This window comes from Esox lucius, chromosome 15 (assembly GCF_011004845.1).
Source record: "Esox lucius isolate fEsoLuc1 chromosome 15, fEsoLuc1.pri, whole genome shotgun sequence".
NCBI lineage: Eukaryota > Metazoa > Chordata > Actinopteri > Esociformes > Esocidae > Esox > Esox lucius.
The window spans coordinates 14,214,025-14,239,846 of NC_047583.1; the positions used below are offsets into that span (position 1 = coordinate 14,214,025).

A 25,822-nucleotide genomic window follows, 5' to 3' on the forward strand; every position below is an offset into this window, starting at 1 on the left:
GGTCCCCGGCGCCCCCTCTTACCCAGACATCTCCCGCTGGCAGCCTTGAACCCGGGGCCACAGACCTGGCACTGGAAGGACCCTGGGGTGTTGACACACCTTCCACTGGGGCACGAGCTGAGATCCCGGCACTCATCCACGTCTGGCCAGGGAACAGGGGAGGTGAGAAATACCATTGAAACAAGCTTTGGATTAGCTGGATCAGGAATTTGCATTTACACACACACACACACACACACACACACCACTACCTATGCCCACATCCTCCCTCTCTGGTACAGCGTCCTATTTAAAGTCTCCACTTAGTTTTTCCCCCTGGCTCAGTGCTAAGGAAAATAAAACAATGGCCGTTCTGTGTGTTCTGTGGTTGGATTGGACACAAACTAAGGGGGGGACAGCCAATAAACACCCCTGGCCAGCATGGTGATGTCCTGTTAGCTCGGAGGGTTAAAGCTGTCTGTCTTCATGCTGGGCTCACCTTCACACTGCCCCCTCCAGGATTTGGCATAGCCACTCTTGCATTCACAGGTGTAAGATCCCTCAGTGTTGACACAGTCACCCTCCTGGCACTTGTTGGACATGTCACACTCATTTATGTCTGCACAAATTCAAACAGAGCAAATCAGAGTAAACGAGTAACAATGAAACACTATTGTTCTGCCAGTCTGGCTTATTGAAGGAACATCGCTGGACCGAGGTATGTCCTTGAAATGTGCCTGGAAAGTTCGACACGAAAGAGGTGTATTTGAAAACGATGTGACGCCACAATGATAAATATTTCATGCTTCCCCTAGTTTCTCTAGGGAGGGCTTGAGCTAAAGTTGTACACTGGTTTTATATGAATCTATTAAAGTGTGTATCCCTCCCTAAAACGAATCCACATGGCGTGCTCCGTGGCCTCTCACCCTGGCAGAACTTCCTGTTCTGAGTGATGACCTGGCTGAAGCCGCTGTAGCAGTGGCAGGTGTAGGAGCCAAAGGTGTTCACACAGCGGCCCTTCCCTCCACATGGGTCCTCCTCACACTCGTTTACATCTGGAGAGAGAGGCAGACAGACGGCTGGGATAAAGAGACTGGGGCTCCAAAAGAGAGAGGAAAAGACATTGAGAGAGAGAGAGAAAGAGGAGAGGTCCGTGATACATTTCACTTCCTTTTCATTACTGGGGACCTTGCACTTTCCAACCCTTCACTCTGGAGCCCGTCCACACAGCAGAGCGGTGCAGGCATTCCTCAGTGAAAGGCCAGAGCCGGGCTTGGACGCCGGCTGCAGAGTGACGTAACGGATCAAAGCTTCGTGATAGCTCCTTGGATCGCCCCGACCATGTTGTCAGGCATCGCATAATGTGTCGATATAAACACAGGGATCACTTTTGCTAGGCCCTGGAGGTCTCCTGTGTGCTCCATTGGTAAGTGCTGCGACAGGGAACACTGAGGAGAAACCTCCATTACACCGTTTGGCCTCTTCTGGTCTTACCGATGCAGTTGGTCTGGAGGGCGCTCAGCTTGTAGCCAAGGTCGCAGTAGCAGGTGTAGCCTGTCTGAACTGGCACGCACTGTCCGGGTCCACATATGGTTGGAGTGATGGAGCACTTGTCAATATCTGTGAAGAAACACAGACGCCGAGTTGACCACGGTTCACGGTAAACGCAAGACATACGCGCTGCATTTACATGTTCATCGTATTAGATTACTGTTTTCAACCCGACACACTGTGCCGGAATAAAGGTTCATTTGTCCGCCGCATGTTATTCTCTATGGAAACGGGCAGTTTTACGGTGGAGGCTGGGGTGGGAGGACAGGTTTTATTGCAGTGGAGTGTTGAACCAGGTGACAGAGAAATGATGAGGGGGGGGGGGCGGCCCATGCGCTGTTAAGCCCTACATTGGAGCGGTCAGTTGTTTGTTTCAATCTAAAGCGGTTCTCATAAGCATGAAGGCAGGCCGCCGGGTTTGGCGGAGGACTCTGGTTTCATGCCTGGGTGAGTGAGAGTCACAAACACCATACAGAAACATGACTCTGTAATTAAAGATATAAAATACATTTAAAATATAATACAGTTCCAAACACAGTTACATGCACTGAAATGAATCAAAAATACATTATTTAAACACATATATTTCCTGTGATTCCAAAAATGCATTTAGAATTGTTAACATTTTACATGTTTTTTTTCTCCACCCAAAATTGGCAAAAATATGGTTTTCTGTCTTGTTTTCATGCAGACCTGGTGCCTGTCCAGTCCAGACAATTCCCTCTTCCAAAAGGTACACTCTCTCTGGTTTCTCGCCCTCTCACCCTCTGTGATGCTCGGTCGGCTGAAGCCAAGTTGGCTCGGAGCAGAGGGTCCACTAAGAGGACAACACATGCTCTGCTTCCCTTCGCTCAAGCTACGGGTCAGCCCTCTCCCCCCAACATTTTTTTCAAACTGGTCGGAACATTACTCACAAATGAATTCCGAAATCCCATTTGTATCGAGAAAGCGTAAAGTTAGCTTGCAAGTCAACACTTAAATGGTAATTGGGGAGCATTATGGGTAAACTGTTCCAATGAATTTAATTACCAAAGCATGTCCATCCATCAAATCATTCTGAGGCTGTAAATGTTCGTGTCCACCTGGCCCCAGTGGGTGCAGAGGCGCAATAGAAGCCCTCGCAGTATATTATAATCAGGCTTCTCACCTGTGACCTGAGTGACCACGTTGATGGAGGCTGAATCCCGCTCCTGTAACTCGGGCCCCGCGTTGATAGGAGCGTCAGGGGTGACCTCCTCTATCACATCTAAGAGAGCGAGGTCGGCCGTGGAGGTGGGGGAGAGAGAAGGGAGACAAGGGAGAGTCCAAGGGGTCAGCGTGTGAGTGGGCCGATGGGGAAAGCAGCACAACGTGGCTGCTTCCCTGGACTCATACAGTATCTGCTCTTTCAACTGGTAACCACGTTCTCCTACAGTAGCATGGCAGTGATATTACCATGAAATATGTCCATTCTGCCGGCAAAAAAATGTAATACCAAAACTGAAAATAACAGACAACATTGGGACTTTGACTCAACCCACAGACTTTATCAATGCTTTCATTGGCGGGAGAGGCCCAGGGCAGGCTCCTTCTACTGTGTGGGAGCAATTTATAGGAAATGGAACAGGCCCCCTTATGCCTGACTGCTTGATAAATCTCTGTTTTCACTGGCGCTCTTAATGGCTTTATCAATGCACCATGATTAAATGACGGACTGAAATTGTGATTATGAGTTATGAATGTTAAAATAAACCATTGTGAAAAGGTTCTTTAATGAATTTAGATAAATTACCTGGGTACTTTATGTCGGTCACAACAGGAGTCTGTGGAATAAGAGTTTGTTTATAGGTGAATACAGTTCCCTCCTGTGATCAAAATCCAAATGTGTACCGTATGTATAACCTAAACATCATGTGTCTTACATCTGAGAAATGTTTGGAGCTTTTTTTAAATAAACATTTCAAAAGTAATTTTTTTGAAGAGAAGAACTCACCAAGTTTGATATTTCTCTATCTGTCAGGAGAGAAAGTTGTTGTGTCAGTAGAGAAAGCTGACATTCTGTTAGCATTATCATCTATTATTACGGAGATATAAATCCATGTTCTCATCGGGCGTCTTAATGTTTAGACGCCATCTTAAGGTCTTTGTTTCAAATAAACCTCTGCTTAAAGCACCTTTATCCTTTAAGCCGAAGAGAAGACCTAGAGTCTGAAAATAATGTACACTACAGCCCATGGATACATGCAAAAAGGAGAAATAGATATCCCTGGTAATGAAGATACAAAATCTCAAAATATTTATGGTATCCTTTTATGAATCATTTTGCTTGGGCTATGCCAATAAATTATGTAATATCTGTAAATCAGAAGAATGTTTTACAGAAGATCCAGGGGTTGCAAATGTTTGACCTATGTGGATTAAGTCCTCTGCTCAAATGCTTAGGGGAGGTGCAATCTGACGAGTAAGGGAAGCAAAAACTGTTTAATATTCGGTAGACGGAAAGGATAAAGCTGTTTATTGCGGAGCAAAAAAAATCCTGTTGATGTTTCTGTAAAAAGCTTATTCATCCTTATACACTAAAATGGTTTCCATTGTGTAACTGCCCCTAAAACAGGGGATGTACTAAGAACAACAACCTCCTCGAAGTTCATTTCTGTTTTTAGGGTTGATCAATTTTAGTAGAGTATGGAGCAGATATAATGTTTGAGTTTGGTCAACTGGCTAACAGCAGTGCCAACATAATGCATGCTATGTTTGTTCTCACCTTCGGGCTGGCTGGGATTCTCCCTGGTTGGAGGCTGTGTGTCTATTTCCGGGTGGAGAGGGAGCTGTGGGTCCTGGTGTGGGGTCTGGGGGGTCTCCTGTGAATGATGTGGTTGATGTGGTTGGGGTGGTTGAGGGTTTTGTGGGGTCTTCGGGGTGAGGGGCAGCTGCTGCCGGGGTAGCTGGGATAAGCCAGGATTCTGGGCCTCCCAGGAAATGCCTGTCCTCCTCAGCTCCTCTTCCTCCAGCTGTCTTAAAGAGATCTGCACATCAGAGCGGGAGTATGTGTACCCGTGGCCAGCGGGGCAGATCTCCTTGAAATGGTCTGCAGGCGTACAGGGGGCAAACAAAGAACCATAGAAAACATCATAAGGCCATCAACCCCCATGGGCTTCTAAGCTAACATGAAATGATGCCAGACAGTAATTATGGGTCGTATTTCAAGTCTGGTGTTCGCAGCAATACCATAAGCCATCCGTGTAATGCCATTATGTACAGCATACCATACCGTAGCCTCTCCACTGTGAAGCAGGTTGGGTTTCAGCCATGACCAACGAGGGAGCGGGGCATGTAGTGACAGCCGTTAGAGAGGATATCACAGAGGGAATTTGAATATGTCAGACACTGCCTGAGGGCGGTGCCAAGGTGGAAGGGGAGGGTCATGTAATACAACTGACCTCTGATTCGGGGCAGGAGACGTCTGAGAGAGCCATTGGCAGTGAATGGAGGACTGATGGATGAGATGAAGGAGGACGATTGCATGTCTTTGTGTCGGAGCCCAACAAACTTCAGCAGAGGTGAATCCATTACAGCTAAATAGTATTGTCCCCTGCCTGACCTGGAACCGAGGCATCTATGCCAATGTTATAATGGACAGAGGCTCTCTGGTATAGAGATACTAATACTGACAGCTCTGTAGTTAAGTGAAACTGTAAATGCAGGAAGCATGGATATGATGCAGGTTTCCTGACTAATGTGGACATGGGGGGGGGGGGGGGGGGGGGGGGGTTGTGGCAGTGTCCACATCAGAGCTGTGAATCAGACGGGAACGTGAGTCAATGTGCTCCTATTACCCAACCACCAATGAGTCTGGATGCTCAGTGTTCAACATGGCTCTAACGGCTTCTCGGGCCGTACAAAGGCTGGTGTCTGACTGGGTAATCAGGCTTTATGTGCACTGTATCTGCGCGCACACAGTAATGCACCAGTCTGGCAGTGTCCCATTGAGGTCTGGCTTTCTGATATCTGATCTATGACAACCTCCATGAATCACTCGCCAAAACGGGCAATGCTTAGAATAATGGCCCTTTATCTGACTTTGAAGATTAAATCTGCAAGAAAAAAAGAGGATGACAACCAATTCCCATGTTTCATTTGGCCGGAATAATAATTTTTTTTCTTGGGGAAATATAACTGGCTTTCCCTCCAAGGACTTGTGTGATAACACAAGATTGACTCCCACAATTATACTATTATAAAGACTTAACATATGAAGGTTCTGTTGTTTTGGGCTTATTCCACATCAAACGCATTGGGTTATCTTTGAACTGTATTCCATTACTAGCTGGATGGTGGCAGCCAATGATATGGTGATTGAAACTTAAACGACTGTTGTTTTGAATGTATTTGAGATCACAATACGCAACCACGTATCACATTGGCCTTCAAATTCCGCCCAGCCAATTCATTTTCACGATGTGCAGTCAGACTTTAACTGTCTTGTTGAGGTGACCTTCTCTGCTAGACGCACTGTAGAGTGAGCGAAAGAGGGTCAATGTGTGTGGGTACCTGTATCAGGCAGAGGGCACCTCTCGCAGGCCCTGCCCCAGGCCTTCCCCACTCGGCTGCAGCAGCAGATCTGCTTGGTGATATGCAGAGGGATGGGAAGGGAGCAGGTACCAGATGATGCCGAGCGGTAACACATACCCCGCTGGTCCGACACAGCCTTGTCCGCTGTCCAAACACACACAGACACACGTTGCCATCAGGCACAGTTCACACACAATAGAAATACCAACGGATCATCTGAAATGGCAGAAAACTCACAGACACAGTGGCTCCTGGCAGGGTCTAGCATGTATCCTGGTTTACATGTACATCTGTAGCTTCCTCTGGTGTTCAGACACTCAGCGTTCTTACAGATCCCATTCATCAGGCACTCGTTAATGTCTGGGAGCAGAAAACAATTGGGATGTTCAGTATCTGTTGGATAATGCCTGAGCACTACTTATTATTTGAACATAAATCCATATTTTAATTGTTGTTTACTACAAGAACAAAAAGATGCAATGACAGTTTTGGGATAGAGTACAGAGACATTATACAGAATTAGATCCTGATGTGATATGACTGGGTTTGGTGTGTTTTCAAGTGTTCTCCAATATTCTCAGACACATTTTCACATTTTCAGAGAAGGAGTTGAAGTTGGACAGGAGAATGAAGGAATTAAACCATGACTTATGATGTGAGATAGTACATTTGTTAGTTCATTAGCATTTTAAACCCTCTACTACACACTCTAGCCACGCTGCAAAAAAATTGTTCAATTGAAAATAAAAACAAAACAAAAAATGAATGCAGGTGGTTTCAATTATTTGTAAGTCTGTAATTCACTAAAAACATTTAAGAATAAATCCAACATAAGCTGAAATAACAGATGTTTTATGAGATGAAAGATGGCGTGGTGGTGAGTGGTCTTTGTTCAAGTGTTCATTCAACAGCAAAGAGCCATGCTCCTGAGCCATTGTGTCAGCCTGAGGAGGGACCTGAAGGCCAGGGAGGAGGTACCACCTACCTCAGGCTATAAGTCATACCACCATGATAAGGACCAGGAAGGTTAGCTTTTTAATAGAGTTACACAAAGAAGAAATTAGTTCCTGGAACCTGACATGCATTTCTCCTTAATTAGATTTTCATAATAATAATGAACCTGTTTGTGTGTGTGTGTGTGTTTGCATGTGTGTGTGTGGGGGGGGGGGTCTGTCTGTGTACTGTGTGTGTGTGTGTGTGTGTACGTGTGTGGTATAGGGGATTAATAGGAGAACAAGGTCAAGGTCAAAACGTTGCTGACCCCCTAGCCCTTCTTTTAGTAAGGACATAAACAGGCCGGCTGAAGTGTAAGCAAATAGGTGGACATGGTTTCCTGTTTGGTTGAGCCATGGGGCACATAAAGACGAAACCGTGGACATCTGAAGTCCTGGGTTTATATAGACTATGAGTTATGACCTAACCACACTATCACACAAGAAAACCAAACCATGCTACCTCCCACTAGGAGAAAGAGGGTCTATGTGAGCTCAGTTTAAATTGAATGTTATTTGGAAGAGGCGCTGAAGGCCAAAGTTCAACATTTGACTCCGCCTTCCTTCATCACATGGGGTCTGTAATCCCGTGTTAGGTTGATTCCAGATTAGTGTTAGTAATACAGTCTGGTCGGGGGTAAGGGATTGGAACAGACTAGTATGACAGCCTGTTATGACCCGCGTTAATCTCAACACCTGTCTGACTTCATGCTTGGTCGCTCACTCAGTCTCCCGGAGACATTTGCTGTTAATGTATGTGTACAGATAACACAGACAGACATCCATCAATGTTCTCCTCGACAGGTTTCTCACGGCCCCATTGTTATTGTAGTAATGACACAGAATGATGACTCCGTCCAGAGTCCCCTGACCGTGCTTCAGCAAATAACCTGCCTGCCCTGAACTCATCTAGACCCTGTCAATTCTCACTTTATGACGACAAGGTCAAAGAAAGCTTGTAGGTTTCGCATAAACAAAGAGGAGAATTATTTACTACCATTGCAAAGAAAATGCCTAGCCATACCTCAAGTATCAGCTATATAGAGGAGTAGGACAGTGGGGCTGGAAGGTTCCATGTCCATTAAGCCAGAGCTGGTGAAATGTTTTCAATCAGACATAAAACACAAGTCATCAACCGAAAAAAGGACATGGGAAGACTAGGCATTTCTTTTTCAAATTAGGTATTTCTTATTCATTCGAGAAGTGTGCTTCTCAGTTAGCTACATGATTGACCAGTCCCCAACACAGCCTGTGTTCTGGTGAGTTCTGGAACGCTCAAATCTTAAATTCATAGAAACCGTAAAGGCTAACTAACAATATGCCACTTTCTAGACACTTTCTTACAATTGAAACAGCCCATAGTAAATGTTTGGCAGTGACACCATAGATGTTCCACTACGTCAACTGCCTTATACAGTACGTGACTTCAGCTGATGCAGTTTCTCTTAAGTGTTTCTCTTGAGTGTTCGGAAGATAGAGGACTGTCCTGAGGTCACAAAGCAGATTGCATTTTAAAAGTCTTATCTGTGATGTGTGGCCCACTTTACACCACCAAGCTTAACGGCAGGGGTGGAAAGACAGAGTAGAGTGAATCACTCCTGTGCTCAGACACAGGATATGACAGAAAACCCTTTCTCCTCCTGTGAAATAGAGCAGGGAGCTCAAGGCGAGGAGTCACACTTTGGCAAGGAGGACACCCGTTTGATAATAGTGACAGAATCCCAGAAAAATCTGATTTTTGCCTCCTTGGCAGTTGTTCTGAAGGCTGAAATTAAAAATAATTTTGGGAATGGAGCTTGAGCTGAATGAGAATAAGACTTTGAAGCTGGCCAGTAAATATTCTGTCAGTTTGGTTTTTCAGCCTCCAAAAATGAGGGACCGCGATGAGAGAACATCTTGAAGTGATCAAAAAAAACAAGCTGAATCAAAGGTTGCTGGCAACTCTGAGTTTGCTGGCAACCCTTGACACCATATTCGAGAGCATAAAAAGTGTCCTTGTCCACAGCTTTTTTTATATAAATGTGAGGAATGCAAAATAATTTCCCAGCTTAATAACTCTATAACTTTATTATCATAAATGAGAAAAACCCATAGTATGAATAAAATACACTATTCCAGTATCTGCCACATAGATTAGAAAACATTTTTTTGCTGGTGAAAATGATGCATTGAATAAAATACATGTGTCTTGTTCCCCCATTAATGTGTTTTTTTCAGCAAAGACAGTTATACATTCATGGCCATGTACTCAATCTTAGTTTGTGAGTTGTGTGTTTCAAATATACTCAATGTTACTCACGTGTTTCATATGATCATTTGTGATGGCAAATTCTATACATTAGTATGCAATGCCCCCCTAATATGAGATTAGATTCAACTTACCAAAACCATGAATAAAGCACATCATAAGTTTACATTTCCCTCAAGACATTTTGTTTTTTGAATTCCAGTATGATTCGACAACTCCTTGAGTGATTCTCTCCAACTCTGAGGTTGTCAACAGTACGTACCGTACACAGCAGACACTGAGTGTGGTTATGTCTTTAATAGCAGTCAAAAGGCTGACAGAGCCCACAAAAAGGCAACGAAGGACAAGGCATTCAGCATGTTCAGGGATAAATGGCCACAGTTTGCTTCCACCCTCAGATGGATGGGTGAGCTGGAAGTCAAGTAGACCCCACCAAGAGTTGAGCAAAGAACTGTAAGAGATGTGTAACAAAAGTCTTGGACTGCACAGCTTCTCCTAAACCACTCGAAAACACATAGTAACCATAATGACAGACAGCAGTATTGAGCTTTACACACAGACCTCCACAGAGCAATGAAAAACGCCACCCCTCCTGGGGCCTATTGGCAGCTGAACTCTGACCGTGGCTGCAGCTTATTATGCCCATGACCCTGTTCCCAGTGGGCTAGACACACACACAGAAATACATTCATACATGCACTGGGGGCCTGTCCAGCACTGTAATGTATGAGCAGTCCCTGTGATAATGTTTAAATGTTTTCATCACAAATCAGTCATGATGTTCTGAGTATAGGATTAGGTGAAGTGTGGTTGCAACACTGCATGTATGTGGGTTTGACTTATGCCATTTCAACACAGACATGGTAGAGCTATGTCAGAAATGATAGAGCTACGTCAGACATGGTAGAGCTATGTCAGACATGATAGAGCTATGTCAGACATGGTAGAGCTATGTCAGACATGATAGAGCTACTTCAGACATGGTAGAGCTGTGTCAGACACGGTAGAGCTATGTTAGACATGGTAGAGCTGTGTCAGACATGGTAGAGCTGTGTTAGACACGGTAGAGCTATGTTAGACATGGTAGAGCTGTGTCAGACATGGTAGAGCTATGTCAAATTTGGTAGAGCTACGTCAGACATGGTAGAGCTACGTTTGACATGGTAAAGCTATGTCAGACATGGTAAAGCTATGTCAGACATGGTAAAGCTATGTCAGACATGGTAGTGCTATGTTAGACATGGTAGAGCTGTGTCAGACATGGTAGAGCTACGTCAGACATGGTAGAGCTACGTTTGACATGGTAAAGCTATGTCAGACATGGTAGTGCTATGTCAGACATGGTAGTGCTATGTTAGACATGGTAGTGCTATGTTAGACATGGTAGAGCTGTGTTAGACATGGTAGAGATATGTCAAATTTGGTAGAGCTACGTTAGATATGGTAAAGCTATGTTCGACATGGTAGAGCTGTGTTAGACAGGGTAGAGCTGTGTCAGAATATAATTTACAGAAGGATAAGGGCTGGAACATACGAGGAACGATAATACAAATTATTTAGGTGCTATTGGCATCACCAGACACAAGCAAATAACAGGAAACCCTTGGTCCTTCCCCTTACCTTGACAGTGAGTCAGGTTCATCCTCTTGTAACCCTTGGGGCATTCCACTTGCCCATTCGCAATCACTGCATAAGCTGTATGAGGAGCAAGAAAAGAAGATGCGTGAGAGGATTGATTAGAGACACCAAAATGATCATGACTCTGCTTGTCTACATTAAAAAACATCCATAACAGGGAGGGAGGGAGGGAGATGGTTCATGTGTAGCAGAGGACCATATAAGTTACAGATGTGCAGATCTTGGCAGGGGGGAAAGGCTGAGGGGACACCACAACGATGCCATGTATCCCCATTAACCACAGTTACACAGCAGAACTGCCAACACGCACAGTCACCAAGAGCCCCTTCACTTCACTGAGGATCACATTACCTAGGGCTCCAAACCCTGGGGACATATCCAGAGAAAGACCGCCTGCATGTCATGCACTTCTCAAGGAAACACAAGCCACGGCTATGACCTGTGTCACCGACCACGGCGAAGATATACTTAAACACCAGACAAATGCTCAATGTACGCGAGCCGGGAATAATGATGTAACGTGTCCTTCAGCAGGGTACTTTAGTGGTTCACAGGAGTTGCCATTGTAAATAATGCTCTGTATCTGCTCACGCCCCCAGCGCGGCCATTCACTCGCTAGCAGAGGCCTAAAAACATGATGTCGTTACTCATTCCGCACCCAGTCAGGGCAGGGCATGCTCCATTAATTGTTGGGACTGGGAAAGGAGCCTATTCTCCATATAAGATGGCTCTGATCGAGCCTTGACTGGTGGGGAAAGGGATACGGGTAAGGTGGGACTGAGGTAAGGTGGTAATCAGACCTGAAAACTAGACAGGAAAAGGGCGATCAATCAGAGATGTTAAAGTTATGGTGAAACAGGAGACACAGATGAATTCTCCTAAAATATCATGTTGAAAGGAGCGTGGTCCTCCTCGTCCTTTAGCATTGTCTGTCTCGGGTCGACGTTTTTCAACATGACGGGCCAGCACAGCCAAATCCTTATTTATTTAAAGTTCATTCAAACAACCGATCACATTTTACAGGAAAACAATTGTCCACTAAAAACCAGAATGAACATGAAGAGATCAGAAGGCGAAAAGGTGGATCCCAGAGTTTCCCCTTCCATCCAATAGAACATTAGAGAATGTTTGACTCTACGTGACCTCCAGACTGTTCCTGGCTTCTTTAGCGCCTTGAAAAGTATGTCTGCACATCTGATCAAATTTATTTCAACACAAGCATGCTCCTTCAGGCTCAAAAAGTACACTGTAAATGACAAATTGTATACGTACACTCCAAACACCATCTTTGCCTATCCCCTAGGTCAGACGTAACCAACAGAGCTCTTATTCAATATCTGTTACATAATCTGGCACACAGCAGGAATTTTTGCCACCAGCACCAACGACAACATGTCTCCCTACGCCAGGCTCCTTCTCTGGCAGACAGGGCCTGACGGGATGTTTACGTACAGGCAACGCTACGGCAGACTGCTAGGTGTTGATCTGGAAGGTGACAGACAGTGGTTTTACAGGCTGTCTGGAAGGCAAGCAGACAGTGGGTCAACAGGACCTGACAAAAGTGCCTGTCATTCAGCCCATCAATCTAGCACAAACGGGTCCGCCACTAACTACAGCAGCACATGTGCCCATACATAAACAGGTGACACATTTGGACATACAGTCTACCCATCTTCTTTCACCTCCTCCTCGTCTGCCTAATCCTCCTCAACGTCTTTTCAATCTCCCTCCTCTTATAACTCCTCTAAATCCTTTTTCACCTCATCCTCCATTGATGTTATGCTGTTGCAATATATTTACACTTATACCAGACATTCTACATGATGTATGTAACCCAGGTAAATAAAGAGTTAACTGTAAAAGAAATCAGTAATTTATTTTCAGTAAATAATAACAGAATTAATTGATTATAGTGTGATTCTCACAGTTAATAAATAAAATAAGCTGTTTCTGTAGGATTTCCCTTAAGATTTCTTGGTTACATAATGTAGAGATAGCCATGTTTCAAAAGGAGTAAAGAAATTATACATATCTAGTAAAGAACAGGAAAGGTATATAAAATAATTGAAAAAGTGCATGCATGTTGGAACCACCAGGATATTGCAAATATCAGGATGTCCCTCTAACATTGATGACAGGTAAAGAAAAAAGTTCACCAGGGAGGCTACCAAGGGGCCAATGGTAACCTTAAAAGAGCTGCAGGAAATGATGGCAGGAAATGGGCATTCCCTGCATATGACAACCATTATTCTCCACAAGTCTGAGATGTGGGATATAACGGCAATACGGAAGCCAGAAGAAAAAAATCCATGCCTGTATAAATCTTACAAGTAGAAACATTCTTTATCCCAAAACCATGTGGGAAAAAGTCTTTTATAGCTTATAGTAGAAAATGTTAGCCTAAATCCTAAAAGATATGTCAACCATGGTGGTAGCATCATTGTACTCTGGGGCTGATTCTCCTGAGTGGGGACAGGGACTCGGATCAGAACAGAGGGGACAACAAATAGCTCAAACGAAACAAAGAATATTTCTGCCAGAAAGCTGAAGTTAAAGAAGAATTTCACCTCTCAACCTGACAATGATGACAGCTACATGAACCAAGGAATGGTTTGCAAAAATGACTGTCCCAGAATCCAATAGAAAATCTATGGGCCGACATAAAGAGGTAACAGTGTGAGGTCAGTGTAACAGTCTGGTTCAGGACTGTGGTGATTGTAGCGGTGGAGCAGGCAGAGCTAGCAGAGCAGACAGCAGGGCTGCAGTACCTTTACGTTCACACAGCAGATCAGAAGTGGGTCAGACTGAGACAGGAGCTCCCCTGCGGTGTCAGGGTCAGGGAAGCGCCCGTTCATGTCCGCGCTTCCACCCCTGCGCCACTGGAATCCCCAGAGAGGCCTCTGGGTAATGAGCTGTTGTGACCAGACAGCAAGCGAGTGGGGTGCCACACCCATGAGGACAGGATCAGAGTCTGCCCTGTGTGACTTGCAGGGGCTGGTGCATATTGGTCTTAGATGACTAGAAAGGAACGCAGAGGAAAGCGGGTCTGTCTGAAGTAACTTCACTCACTGATTACTTGAGCTGATAAGTCATCATATCTACGGTCAAATCAACAATAAAGATGACGGCATAAAAACAAGATATTGCACAAATAAGACCAGAGGTTCTGCCTAATTACGCTACAAGGATACACCCTCGCCTACAGTTGCAAAACATTCAAATTCTCCAAATAATTCTAGGTTTTCCTAGGCCAGTAAGACAGTTGACATACCGTGGACCTTATTGGGGTCCTAGTTAAGGTCCATTGCAATGGACAATAAATTGCACCCAATGAGTAAATGTACATTAGGTTAGGTATGTAGAGTGTATGCTAGTTCAGGATGCTTTGTCTCCAACTGTGGGTAGAATACCGCTGAGGAATGGATTTCACATGTGGTCTTGCAACTCCAGACAATGTTCATTGTCACAGATTCCAATTTGGTGGAACGCAAGAATGATCTCACTGCATCATTAGTGTTCCCACTGGTTACAGGGATGCTGGGACAGTGAGACCAGACAGGCCCATATTCATTGTGCTTTACAAAGAGAAAGCACAGTGACACAGACTGTTGGCCTCACTGGTTTCTCTTCATTAATTCATTGCATTTCACCAAAAGACTTGGTCACCCCTGACTGATTTGTTGTACTTCCCCAGTCATCTCTAAACTGTGTCAGACATTTTATTTTCAATCATTCAGCTATATGTGCTCGTAAGCAGTTCAAGCATCAGATTTAATTTCTTCACAGACGCCATCATTTTCTGATGCCAGTGAAGGCACTCTACAACAGAAGTAGAACTGAGCTAAAATCGGCAATTTGAGATATGGCTGTTTACAGAGGAGAAGGCTATGTGAAAGGGCAGTGATGAGAAGGAGAGAGGAAGAAGGACGAAGAGTGGGAGTGAAGTACGTCCAGTCACATTTTTAATTGGTAATTAAGTGCAATCATTAAGTGGACCACCCAGGCCGAGAAAGGCTTTTAGTGGCATATTTACAAACGCAGATGTTTCAACCCAGAGACGTAAAAGTCTCAATCCCTCCGGGAATGCCTGCGAAACAGACTGGACAGTCCAGACCAGGGATTTGGATTTTACAAGTTGATGGGAGAAATGAGAAATCTGTCCATAGTTGTTCATTTGTATGTACATCTGGATGTAAAACCTATATTTCAGCCAAAATCTTAAGTAAACAGCACTAACAGTAATACAACCATGTGAAAGTGGCAAACTGGCACGTTTTCATGTTTGTCAAAATCGACTTTGTGGCTTTAATTTGACTGTTTGATTAGACTCAATTCGACACGTGATTTTTGCTAGGTAACTTAGAACCCACAATGAACCCACAATGAGTACTGTACTGAACCTACAATGAGTACTGTGCTGAACCTACAATGAGTACTGTACTGAACCTACAATGAGTACTGTACTGAACCCACAATGAGTACTGTGCTGGACCTACAATGAGTACTGTACTGAACCTACAATGAGTACTGTACTGAACCTACAATGAGTACTGTACTGAACCCACAATGAGTACTGTACTGAACCCACAATGAGTACTGTGCTGAACCTACAATGAGTACTGTACTGAACCTACAATGAGTACTGTACTGAACCCACAATGAGTACTGTGCTGAACCTACAATGAGTACTGTACTGAACCTACAATGAGTACTGTGCTGAACCTACAATGAGTACTGTACTGAACCCACAATGAGTACTGTACTGAACCTACAATGAGTACTGTACTGAACCTACAATGAGTACTGTACTGAACCTACAAATGAATGGTTCTGTTTCCATCCCAGTCTGAATATTCTAACACAACAGACACAAGCGCAACCTTTCAAGAGCTTTTAAGCTTTCGGAGAACAAGCCACCATGAAACCAACTGACGCCATGGAAAGACAAAAAAACACAACACTTTAATCATACAAGTTGTTTCTTTCCATTTCAGTTGAAAATGACAAATAGAAGCCATCGCCCTATGGCCGATCTGAGAAAAAAGCTAAGGGGAAGTCAATTTGCTTTCAAAGCAGAACATCTCTTTGGCACACAGAAAGTTTCCCAATCTGGCAAGGCCCACATCATGAGAACTGTATATGAGGTTGAGCAGTCAGCCAGTCAAGCGCTGGGGCATCAGATGAGATGAGACAGCTACATGGGCCTAAAATCAACATCCCCATGATGAGATCAGCATCAGACACCACACACTCATGCAAAGCTAACATTTAAAAATACTAAAAAAGTTTGATACCGAGTAAATGACATTACCAGCTGTGTCTATACGCACCAAAAATGACCACATAGTGGAAGACATTGTTGAAAGTTTAAATACATTTATCTAATTTATGTTAAACTTTTGATTCAATCTGTATGCAAAAACATCCCATTCACTATATGAGTGTTTAACATGGAGTAAGGTGACTCACGTTTGGGTGACTTTAGAAGGCTTCTTATTTTCAACCCTCCTTCCTTGTTTATGATGCCCATGGCAGTGTAGCTGTGACCTCCCATTTAAACAGACACACATTCTCACATAATCCCCAACTGCCGGCACTCGACATGAAATATTCACCACTGGGGGCGAAGCCAAGACATGACATGGTACAGTCCAAAACCTGTGATGAACAGGCTTAACATGTATCTTATTAAGCCACGAAACACAGATTTCATTTCCATGTGCTCCCAACTTACTGGCACATTGCCTTGGACAGCAGTCCTCTCCAGGCTATATAGGTACAGTATACAGTATATAGCTGCATGCATTCCTGCTTTTGAGCTTATTCCTGCGATCAGCCAGGCCCAGTCAGCCCCCATTATCCAGCTCTAAGCTAAATCAACACAGAACGAATCTGAACCTGTCAAAGGACGGCAACGTCTCTATCTAATCACCATGACAGAGAGGATGTAGCAACGAGAGAGAAAGAGAGAGAGAGAGAGAGAGAGAGAGAGCGCAGCCTGGAACCGTGGCTTGATGACAGCAGATGTTCAGTTCAGTCTGGGTTGTTTTTAAGAAGTCATTCCATCAGGGGGTTTTGATGTTGGTCATTAACAAGTGTTCAATGTTTGATCATTGGTAATAAAAAGAAATAAGCACATGCTTTGTTCTAAAATGAATGGCAGATTACATATTTCTCCATGGGATTGAGAGGGATGATCTCATGTAGGATGATTCGGAACAGGGCCTTCTCCCTCTCCTCCACATCTTGATGCTCAGGGATAACATCCCCACGAGAATGTGAGAAAAACACATAGAAATAGTAGCCTGAGAGGTTGCTCCCTCTCCTGGTGTTGAGGAAGGAGCAGGAGAGAGCCAGGAGATTGACATCATCATGCTGTGTTATCACGCTGTGACCTCAGGGCCCTGGAGGGAAGTGGCTTCAGGGCCAGGGGCCATGGCTTCTATGGGTGGGACTGTGATTTATGTGGGCCCCGGGGGGATGGCTAATCCTGCTCCCAGGCAAGCATCCCGGCATCAGTGGGAGAGTCACTGGGATGGAACACTGTCCGGAATGACAGATAGGGAGACGACCGGAGCCATGTTATATGGCATGGCATAATTCCATGGAACACTGGAACTGGAGGTCACATAGAAATAGATTTACTGGGTGGCCGGCTACTAAAGCCCTGCCAATCAACCTTACACCAGGTCAAAGGGTCACACTCATGGCAGAGCCAGTTGCCCTTTTCTCAATTACCTAAGATTAGATTTCACATGAACCTCTCACTTAAAATTGAGATCCACATTAGGTTAAACAATCCTGTTGGCTATCTAAAGACACATTTGTTTTTTTCGGTTTTTATATAGTCAGCATCAAGGTAATGAAAAAATTACATTTTGCTCCTCAATTAAGCATGGAATAAAGTTAAATACCAACAAAAATAATTGTTGTTCCTTATTCCAAAAAATCTGACACTGACATATTGATTCTTCAAATACCTGCATGAACCTTTTTTTTAAGGCTTAACAGTATACTTTGAAAGCCAATGACCTGTCAGTCAACTTCATGCCTCCTATGAAGTAAGAGTGCTTATTTTTTTTCTGTTCAATACACTGATATCCATGTTCTAGAAATAGGTGTTTTGAAATGGAAAAGTAATATTGCAAATTGCCATTGAAGAGTGGGATCACACCCAGGGATCAAGCATTGACAGCAACAATGGACCAATCAGAGTTAAGTGCCTTGCTCAGGGGCAGCTGGTTGGATTACACTGTTGGATAGGGGGTTCAAACCAGCACTGTTTTACTTAGTGACGTTAACTGCTTCCATCTCATCCTCTGTGAGAGGACACACATCAGTATTTCCAAACCCATAAGACTGACCTTTAAACAAGGTCTGGCACTGTTTCTTTCTCTCCCCTATCTCTCGCCTCACTCTTTCACTCTCTCCTCTCCTTCAGCCTCATCAGAACCAGAGGGAGAAAGAAGAGGTGGACCAGGGTTGCATTTTATCTGGTGTTCATTACCCACTGGAATTTCCAGCATGTGAGTGTACAGAGCATGGGAGCCAACAGGGAAGGGCCAGGGGTTTGTAGGCCTGAGACTGACAGGCACATCTCACTGTCAATGCCGTCAGTAGATCTATGCAACCTCTCTCTCTCTCCCAAAAATGCACATGCGTTTGTCTCCCTACTGCATCGCAGCTTTATCCGCTCCATATAACAACAATACAGTTATCTGCCTAAAATAATAGTGTACCCTGGCAGTGTCTGGGATGGTTGTATCTCACTGAATCAGTCAGAGAGTTCAGTGATTCCCTTCAATTGGATAAAGGGAGGATGACAGGACAAAGATGCAGAATGGTGTGGGAATGATAAAGGAATGATGTGGGCATGATATGAGAATCCAGTTTAGGACTGAAGACAGAGACAGGGAGCAAAGAGAGACATCAAAAAACTTGTAGCTGAACAGAGGAGACACATTAAAAGGCTACGGAAACAGTAGGCCTCAACGGAGCATTCCTCGAATGAAACAACATTGGACGCCAGCTTTTAACCCTATCAGTCCCAAGATCCCAACAAATATGGGCTTTTTAGTTTTCTGACTTATCTGTACAAGCAACCTTGAAATTTAGCCTCACCTACTGTAGTCTTTTAGTCATTTCGACTTGCCATTTTTTATTCAGGATCTTTTTTTAGATTATTCACATATTTTTATTTTGAAAAATGAGGTCCGCCAGAGCTAGTAAGTTATAAACATTTATTTAAATGAAGTGGCAAATTAATATCTCTTAGATCCAGTGTCATGTTCATGAGTGTCCTTTAATAGCGTTTAGCCCAAACTATTTTGACTTTCCAAACTCTTCAAAGAAATAAAGAAAAATAAAGATCTATTACTGTCAAACGATTAGCTCATTTGTCATCATTGCATCACCATGTTGTACCAGAGAATTCCTGAAGAGAACGTGAGGCCATATGTCAAAAAGCTGAAGCTGAACAGAACATGGATCTTATAACAGGTCAATGATCCAAAACAAACAAAGCAAAGCTACAACAGAATGGTTCAAAATGAAGAAATGGAGCCCAGACTTCAATTGTATCGAAATGCTGTAGGGGAATTCAAAATGGGCTGTTGAAGAGTACTGTAAAGAGGAGTGGGCAAAAATTCCTCTCAGCCAATATAATTATTATTACTATTATTACTATTTCAGCCAAGGGGGGCAATGGCAGCTATTGAAGCTAGATGTACACAAACGTATTTCCGCACTATGACTTTGCAATTCTATAAAAAAAGAAATATGAACAAAATATTGCAAAGTGAAATGAAGATATATCCCAAAAAAGGGCCAGCTGTCCAGGGCGTTCACTTCCTTTAAGTCAATGACACTGATTAATAAAGCTAGTGACAGTGCCTGAAGCTCCTCAGTGTTTTTAGATGAATCTTGGAACCTCCAGTCTATACTTGCAAAACTGTAGATTAGAATGCGCTTCATCTCACCTTCTATATTGAGGCTGTCATTGGTACTTCCTGCTTGGACTTTCGATGTGGGCAGGAAGCAGAATAATGTATTTATGGTTTAATTTGCTAAAGGTAGGTCACCTATAGTTCTGTCACCTCTAGTTGCACAGAGGACAATTTGATAAACATATTCTCTAACATTAGAGTAACCATCCATGAGAAATGCCTCCTTTGGGTAAGGAAGATCAATTGTTGTTAATAAAGAGACACACCCCTTTCTGTTATGTCTTACTTAATCTTCCAACTGGTCATTAGAGCGCAGAGAAAAAAACAGCTACATATATTCATTTTTACTGTTATAGTTCAGCCACAACTCTGTAAGCAGAGAATATTAAATTTCTTACGAAAGATCCCATTGGTCTCAACAGAAGCACCTCCATCTAGCTTCGGGTGAATAACACACATAATTGGTTTGAGTGCAACAATACAACTCAATTGCCCGTAGCTCAAACAAACAATCTTTAAGAGGTTAAAAAAAACTAATCTCAATGGTGTGACGGCGTGACTCATTGAGTTTTACAGACATTCTCGTCTGTGTCTAAGACATATGCTGTTAACAGGCTACTGTTACTGTGATACTTGTTTTCAATGGCATGTATGTTTTGCAAACAGCAATATACTGATTGAGTCACACCTCGAAACAAGCAGGCCATTATGCCATCAGCATGGCACGCTCGAAGAGACACAAGCCTCTCATTGAGCTTAATAAGTACCTTCCAGACACGTGTCATCAAGTCCTCAACTGACCTTGGTGGGAGCAGGCCCAGAGAGACATATGGGATAACAAAATGATTACTCTTTATTCATGCTTGCAAACTTGTACAGACACATGGTTGCCATGGCACCCAAATAGCAGTCTAGGCTGATTGCTGCCATTTATGTGCCATTTTATTGTTCAAAGTGTTTTCTAATGTTCCTTTTTCTCATAACCTTTTATTTAATTTTGTTGTTAATCACGTATTGACCGTCTTGATGCAATCAACGCACTTGAAGAAACGCCACTTCTGTCATCAACAAAGTGGAGGTGGCTGATTGTTTTCTTTTGAATACCTGCATTGAAGAGATTCACCTACTGATCTCCTAGTGGTTTCCAAAACACTATAAAGGACTGAACCGGGATACACTTGCATCCTCTTCTTCGGAGGAATCCTTCATAGTTTAAAGAAAAAACAAGGAGTTAAAGAAAATACTTATTAGAATCCAATGGAAACTGTCTGTAACCAGTTTAAAGAAAATTAACGTTTATGCAACCCTACAGACTCTGACCCATACTTTGCAACCAATGAACAATGCAAGACAAAAATCAACACTACCCAAGATCCTCCCTAACCCCTACTCCACCACCCATATTTGCTCATCCGGTTAACTCCTTTCTGGTGTCAACTGCTTCATTGTTAGAACTAATAAAAAGTACTCTATTCCAACTATTGGAATACTTTGGAACATTGTTCAAAACATGTTCAGCCACTCTCATCCGGTTTGTTACCCATCTGGTCAACACATCTCTCCACACTGGGCAGGTGCCGTCACTGTTCAAGATTGCTGCCATCACTCCCATGTCCAACAAACCATCCCTTGACCCAGACCCCTTCTCAAATTACAGGCCTTTTTTCCAGTCTCCCATTTCTCTCTACTGTAAAGCCGGGAGATGATAGCTGTAACTGAACTTTACTGACACCTAAGCGCTAACCAGCTTCAGGCCCATGCAACAGTGCTGTGACTGCTTTGGTAAAGGTTGTAAATGACCTGCAGATTTAGGATAATTTATAACCCGATTCCTCTTCACCTCAGTGCTGATATCGACGGACCAGATGACACCATTCTACTGCAGGGCCTCGGAGAGCATTGAGCCATCTGCCCCAAAACCAGTTCACCTCCTGCATCTCTTAACACAAGGTGTATGTCGCCAACTGTGAGGGGAGATCAGTTGTGCTGCCTCAAAGAGGGATGGGTGCTAGGACACATTCTCTTGCTCCTAAAAGGCTTCCACTCGGTCAGATCCTCAAGCAGAACAGTATAAAATTCCACTGCTACACAAACGACACGTGTTCATTACAACTACGTCCGACAAGACATCCGCTTAGTCAATCTTGTCCAGCTGTCTGGATGAGGAAAAATGTTAGTGGCAGAAATACTTCTTTCACCTCAACGGCAGCAAACTAGAATCTATGCTTATAGACACACCACATCATACGTCCAACTCCTGTAGCATCCATCCTGCCTCAGACGGCCAACTCCTGTAGCATCCATCCTGCCTCAGACGGCCATATCGTTCCCCTCTCCCCAATCCTGACCAACCTGGGTGGGACACTCTACCCAGTGCAACGTCATTATTTCACCTGAAGAACTTCACTCCAATACGTCTGCCCACATCCACCCCATTGTCGCTTCCTGTCCCTAAAATCCTTCCACTTTAAAGTCCTCCTCCTGGCCTAAAAAGCCCTTTAATGTAATGGGACCTGACAGCCATTTTGGTCTAATGTCTCCCAATGAACTTCCACGGCCACCATGGTCAAACTACTTTCCACGGCTTCCAACACTCCCTTCCCGATCTCAGGGCTGTTCATACTTTTGAGGCTGCTAAAGCAGGCCTTAATCTTTATGAGCTGGCCTATCCTTCCTTCTACACTTTAATTACAAGACGGTCATTGACATTTTCTTCAATTTCATCTTGATATCCACTTTGATACTTCTTGTGAGGTGAACAGCTCAATTATTATTATTCAAAATATTATCAAGTCCTTCAAAGTATACACCAATCCGCATGGGACTCGTATGTGCGTTCATCTTTTCCTCTTTTGTCTTTCACTCTCTCGTCAACAGTGACTTTGCCTGTGACATGGGACCAAGGCCCAAGCTGCCCCAAAATGACTACAAAATGAGAAAATGGAGAGATAGTTCTGTTTCTCCCCACTTCAAAGGATGAAGGGGAGAGGGAAAACATCTGGGAGCCAAAAGAGATGCATGGGGGAGAGGGGAAGTGAGAGGGAGAGAGAGAGGGAGAGAGAGAGGGATAGAGAGTGAGAGAGAAAGAAAGAAAGAAAGAAAGGGATTCTGGCACAAAGGGAAAAATAGATGTGCATCCATGATTAATGGACCTGAGTGAGATAATCTGTTTATGATTAGAGTCCAACAGACAGATGCGGACAGACAGACAATTTACAGGGAATGGGCTATGACAGCTCTCCGTGACAGGCAATTGAAATCTACTGCAGCCAAACCTCTTCCTGATAGGATTAATAGGGAAGGGCAGGCTAGTGTCTTTTTCTCCCGACCACCAAACAACCCTTTCGGGAATTCAAGGAAAATGGTTTACAGTAGAGGTCGGAGCCGAATTGTATATCCGTGAAATTACAATCTGACACCCTGAAGACCTGATGTATTTTCGGGAAAATAAATACCCAATCCGATTGGAATCCGAGGACCGCCACATCCAATTCAAAATGTGTCTGAGTGATAATCAGATCTAAATTGCATTGGATACGTATCAGAACCAAATTTATTTGAAAGACACAAAATGCCTGCTTTATTGCAATGCAGGACCACCAAATTGTTTTGACTTACTGAGGCAGAATGTTTTACATTTTCTGTTGTAGCTTGGCTGGTCTAATACAAGCTCTATGGTTAACAGCTTAATATTTTCACAATTAAATCCTTAATTTAAAATGTCAAGACAAGGGGGGAGGAAATGTTTTAGAAAAAAACTAAAGGCTTCACTCATCCCATCCAAATGTGCAGAGCTTCTGAAAGAAATGTTTCGTCATCATACACCTAAAATCAGTCATGTTTTACATCAATTGGGTGTGAATCATTCCAATGCATTTACAACAGTCCCTCTTTATAACACTAACCAGCATAACTCCTAATGAAAACGCTTCTCATCGCATATCTTAAGTGAAAATGTAATAAAATAGGATACTTGAACACTTCTCCCTTGCGCAAGTACAGTAGCTGAGCTCAGTGCTGATGAAAATAGCCAGTTTAAACAATGTTGCAAGTTCAATATGTGGACTTCTGCACTTTCTGGGGCCACAGTACCGTATATAGTCTCATCAGGATAATAGTTTTAATAATTTCAGATTCGGCCTGTATTTCATAGATTACTACCCATTATACTCTTTTGGCTGCTGTTACACACAAACTTCTCTCAGGGGATTAATATAGTTCTATCAATCAGATATCGATGGCAAATGTGAGTGATCCGACAAAATATCCGATGGCCAACAACATAATATCCTCCCCGTCACAGATCCGGAAGAGATCTAGGATTATGGGATTTCGGAGCATCCGTGGAAGCCTCTGGTCGACAGAACACATGGACGTGGACAGCAGGAGGAATAACTGCTGCTTTGGCAGGACGTAATGAGGATCAAAATAAAGAGCTGCAACTCAGTTGGGAGAGCACGATGCTTGCCATGTTTGGGCTGTCGGCGCGATTCCCATGGGAGGACAATGCCAAATTAGAGCGTAACAACCTATGCGCCCACTGCTGTAAGTCACTCTGGATATGAGAATCATCTAAATGTTGTGAGTGAGATCGGGCTCATTTTATGCATAGCCTATGTGGGCAGATAAGAATGGAATCACACGGCCCCGGTGGCTTTGCAAGGGATGATACAAAACATTCCAATTTTCAGAAGACAAAAACTAGGTTTCAGCGCCGGGATCTAGTACAAGGACAGGCCCCTTTCATGATGAAACATGCGACATTGCGACACTGCACTATGTTCCGTATGTTTTGCCTTTATAAGGTCTGTATCGGCCATAACACAGGGCCCCTGGGGGCCGTCATGAGCCTGGCGTGATCCTTGACTGAAAACACAAGAAGGAAACACACACATTTAGTGGCAGAATCACCCAGCCAGCAAACTGCTGATTTAGAAAACCACAGCAGGAGCCCTGGCCGCTGATTTCTCTTCTCTAACGAGTTTGGAGAGCAGAACAGGTCTCTCTCTCTGGCACTCGATCCTGCCAGCCTTTCCTATCCGCGTTTAGTATGTTTTCATTTGGCGACTTATTTCGAGACGCAAAAACAGCTTTATTTTACAATGACGAGAGAGTCTTGATGTTAAGGCCTGATGCCAATTCTTCTAATCTGGATTGTGAATCAGGATGTAATTATCCGGAATAATCCTACAAGAGTTAAAAGGGATTGACTGTTAATGTCTGCAAAATAAAAATGGTGCTCATACATCCCGGAGGATCTAGGCTCAGTCCGACCACTACATGGGGTAAAGGGGACTCACCTGGTTTGACTGGACACTCTGTACACTTGTTCAGGCCCCATGAGGTACCCACACTCCCACAGCAGTCATCCTGCTTGGTCAGGCCTGGAAGAGGCTTTCCACACTGAAATGACAACACACACACACACACACATCTCAGCATAGTCACACAGCACAGGACACATGCAGGATGCGTGTATACTATATATAGAGTGTGTTTGTGAGTAATGAGTGGACAGGTTTTACTAGGAATGGTTGTGCGGCAGTATGTGTAGTAGTGGGTGAGTCTTGCCATCTTAATGAGGACAACGATAACAGAAGAGAACACATCTGAGTTTGGTTAGGAAGCAGTAGAAGACGAAAGCTGTACCACAGGGCTTTGCTGCTGCCGCTGCTAATGCTGGCATGGCTTGTCAAGGGGCTAGGTTAAATCTGGAGAGATTATTATCAAACCTCACTGAATTCTGGCTAGTAAATGGAGCCTGGTGGAGCTTTGGGGGAAAGTTGAGGACACATTGCTATGGAACACCTAACTAAGGCTTCGGCTAAGCCAGCCAAAACCAAACAGAGATCTTCTGTTTGTGTGCCTGTTCAGAGGAAAACCAATGAGCAATATGAATCTGACTGCAGGTTTTATTT

General features: G+C 43.7%; 1 protein-coding gene across 3 annotated transcripts in view; it reads right to left on the reverse strand.

The window, feature by feature from the left end:
* The window catches only part of LOC105015695 (latent-transforming growth factor beta-binding protein 2), a 112,475-nt gene that overhangs the window by 28,455 nt on the left and 58,198 nt on the right, over positions 1-25,822 (reverse strand). For all 3 annotated transcript variants that reach the window (XM_020054289.3, XM_010879027.4, XM_010879026.4), the window contains 12 exons: positions 25,205-25,307; positions 10,942-11,016; positions 6,319-6,441; positions 6,061-6,225; positions 4,274-4,597; positions 3,503-3,522; positions 3,302-3,332; positions 2,678-2,776; positions 1,474-1,599; positions 906-1,034; positions 479-598; positions 23-142 (listed from right to left, as the gene is read on the reverse strand). In XM_020054289.3, the coding sequence (XP_019909848.2) occupies positions 23-142; positions 479-598; positions 906-1,034; positions 1,474-1,599; positions 2,678-2,776; positions 3,302-3,332; positions 3,503-3,522; positions 4,274-4,597; positions 6,061-6,225; positions 6,319-6,441; positions 10,942-11,016; positions 25,205-25,307 (1,435 nt within the window). The remainder of the gene's footprint in view (positions 1-22; positions 143-478; positions 599-905; positions 1,035-1,473; positions 1,600-2,677; positions 2,777-3,301; positions 3,333-3,502; positions 3,523-4,273; positions 4,598-6,060; positions 6,226-6,318; positions 6,442-10,941; positions 11,017-25,204; positions 25,308-25,822) is intronic.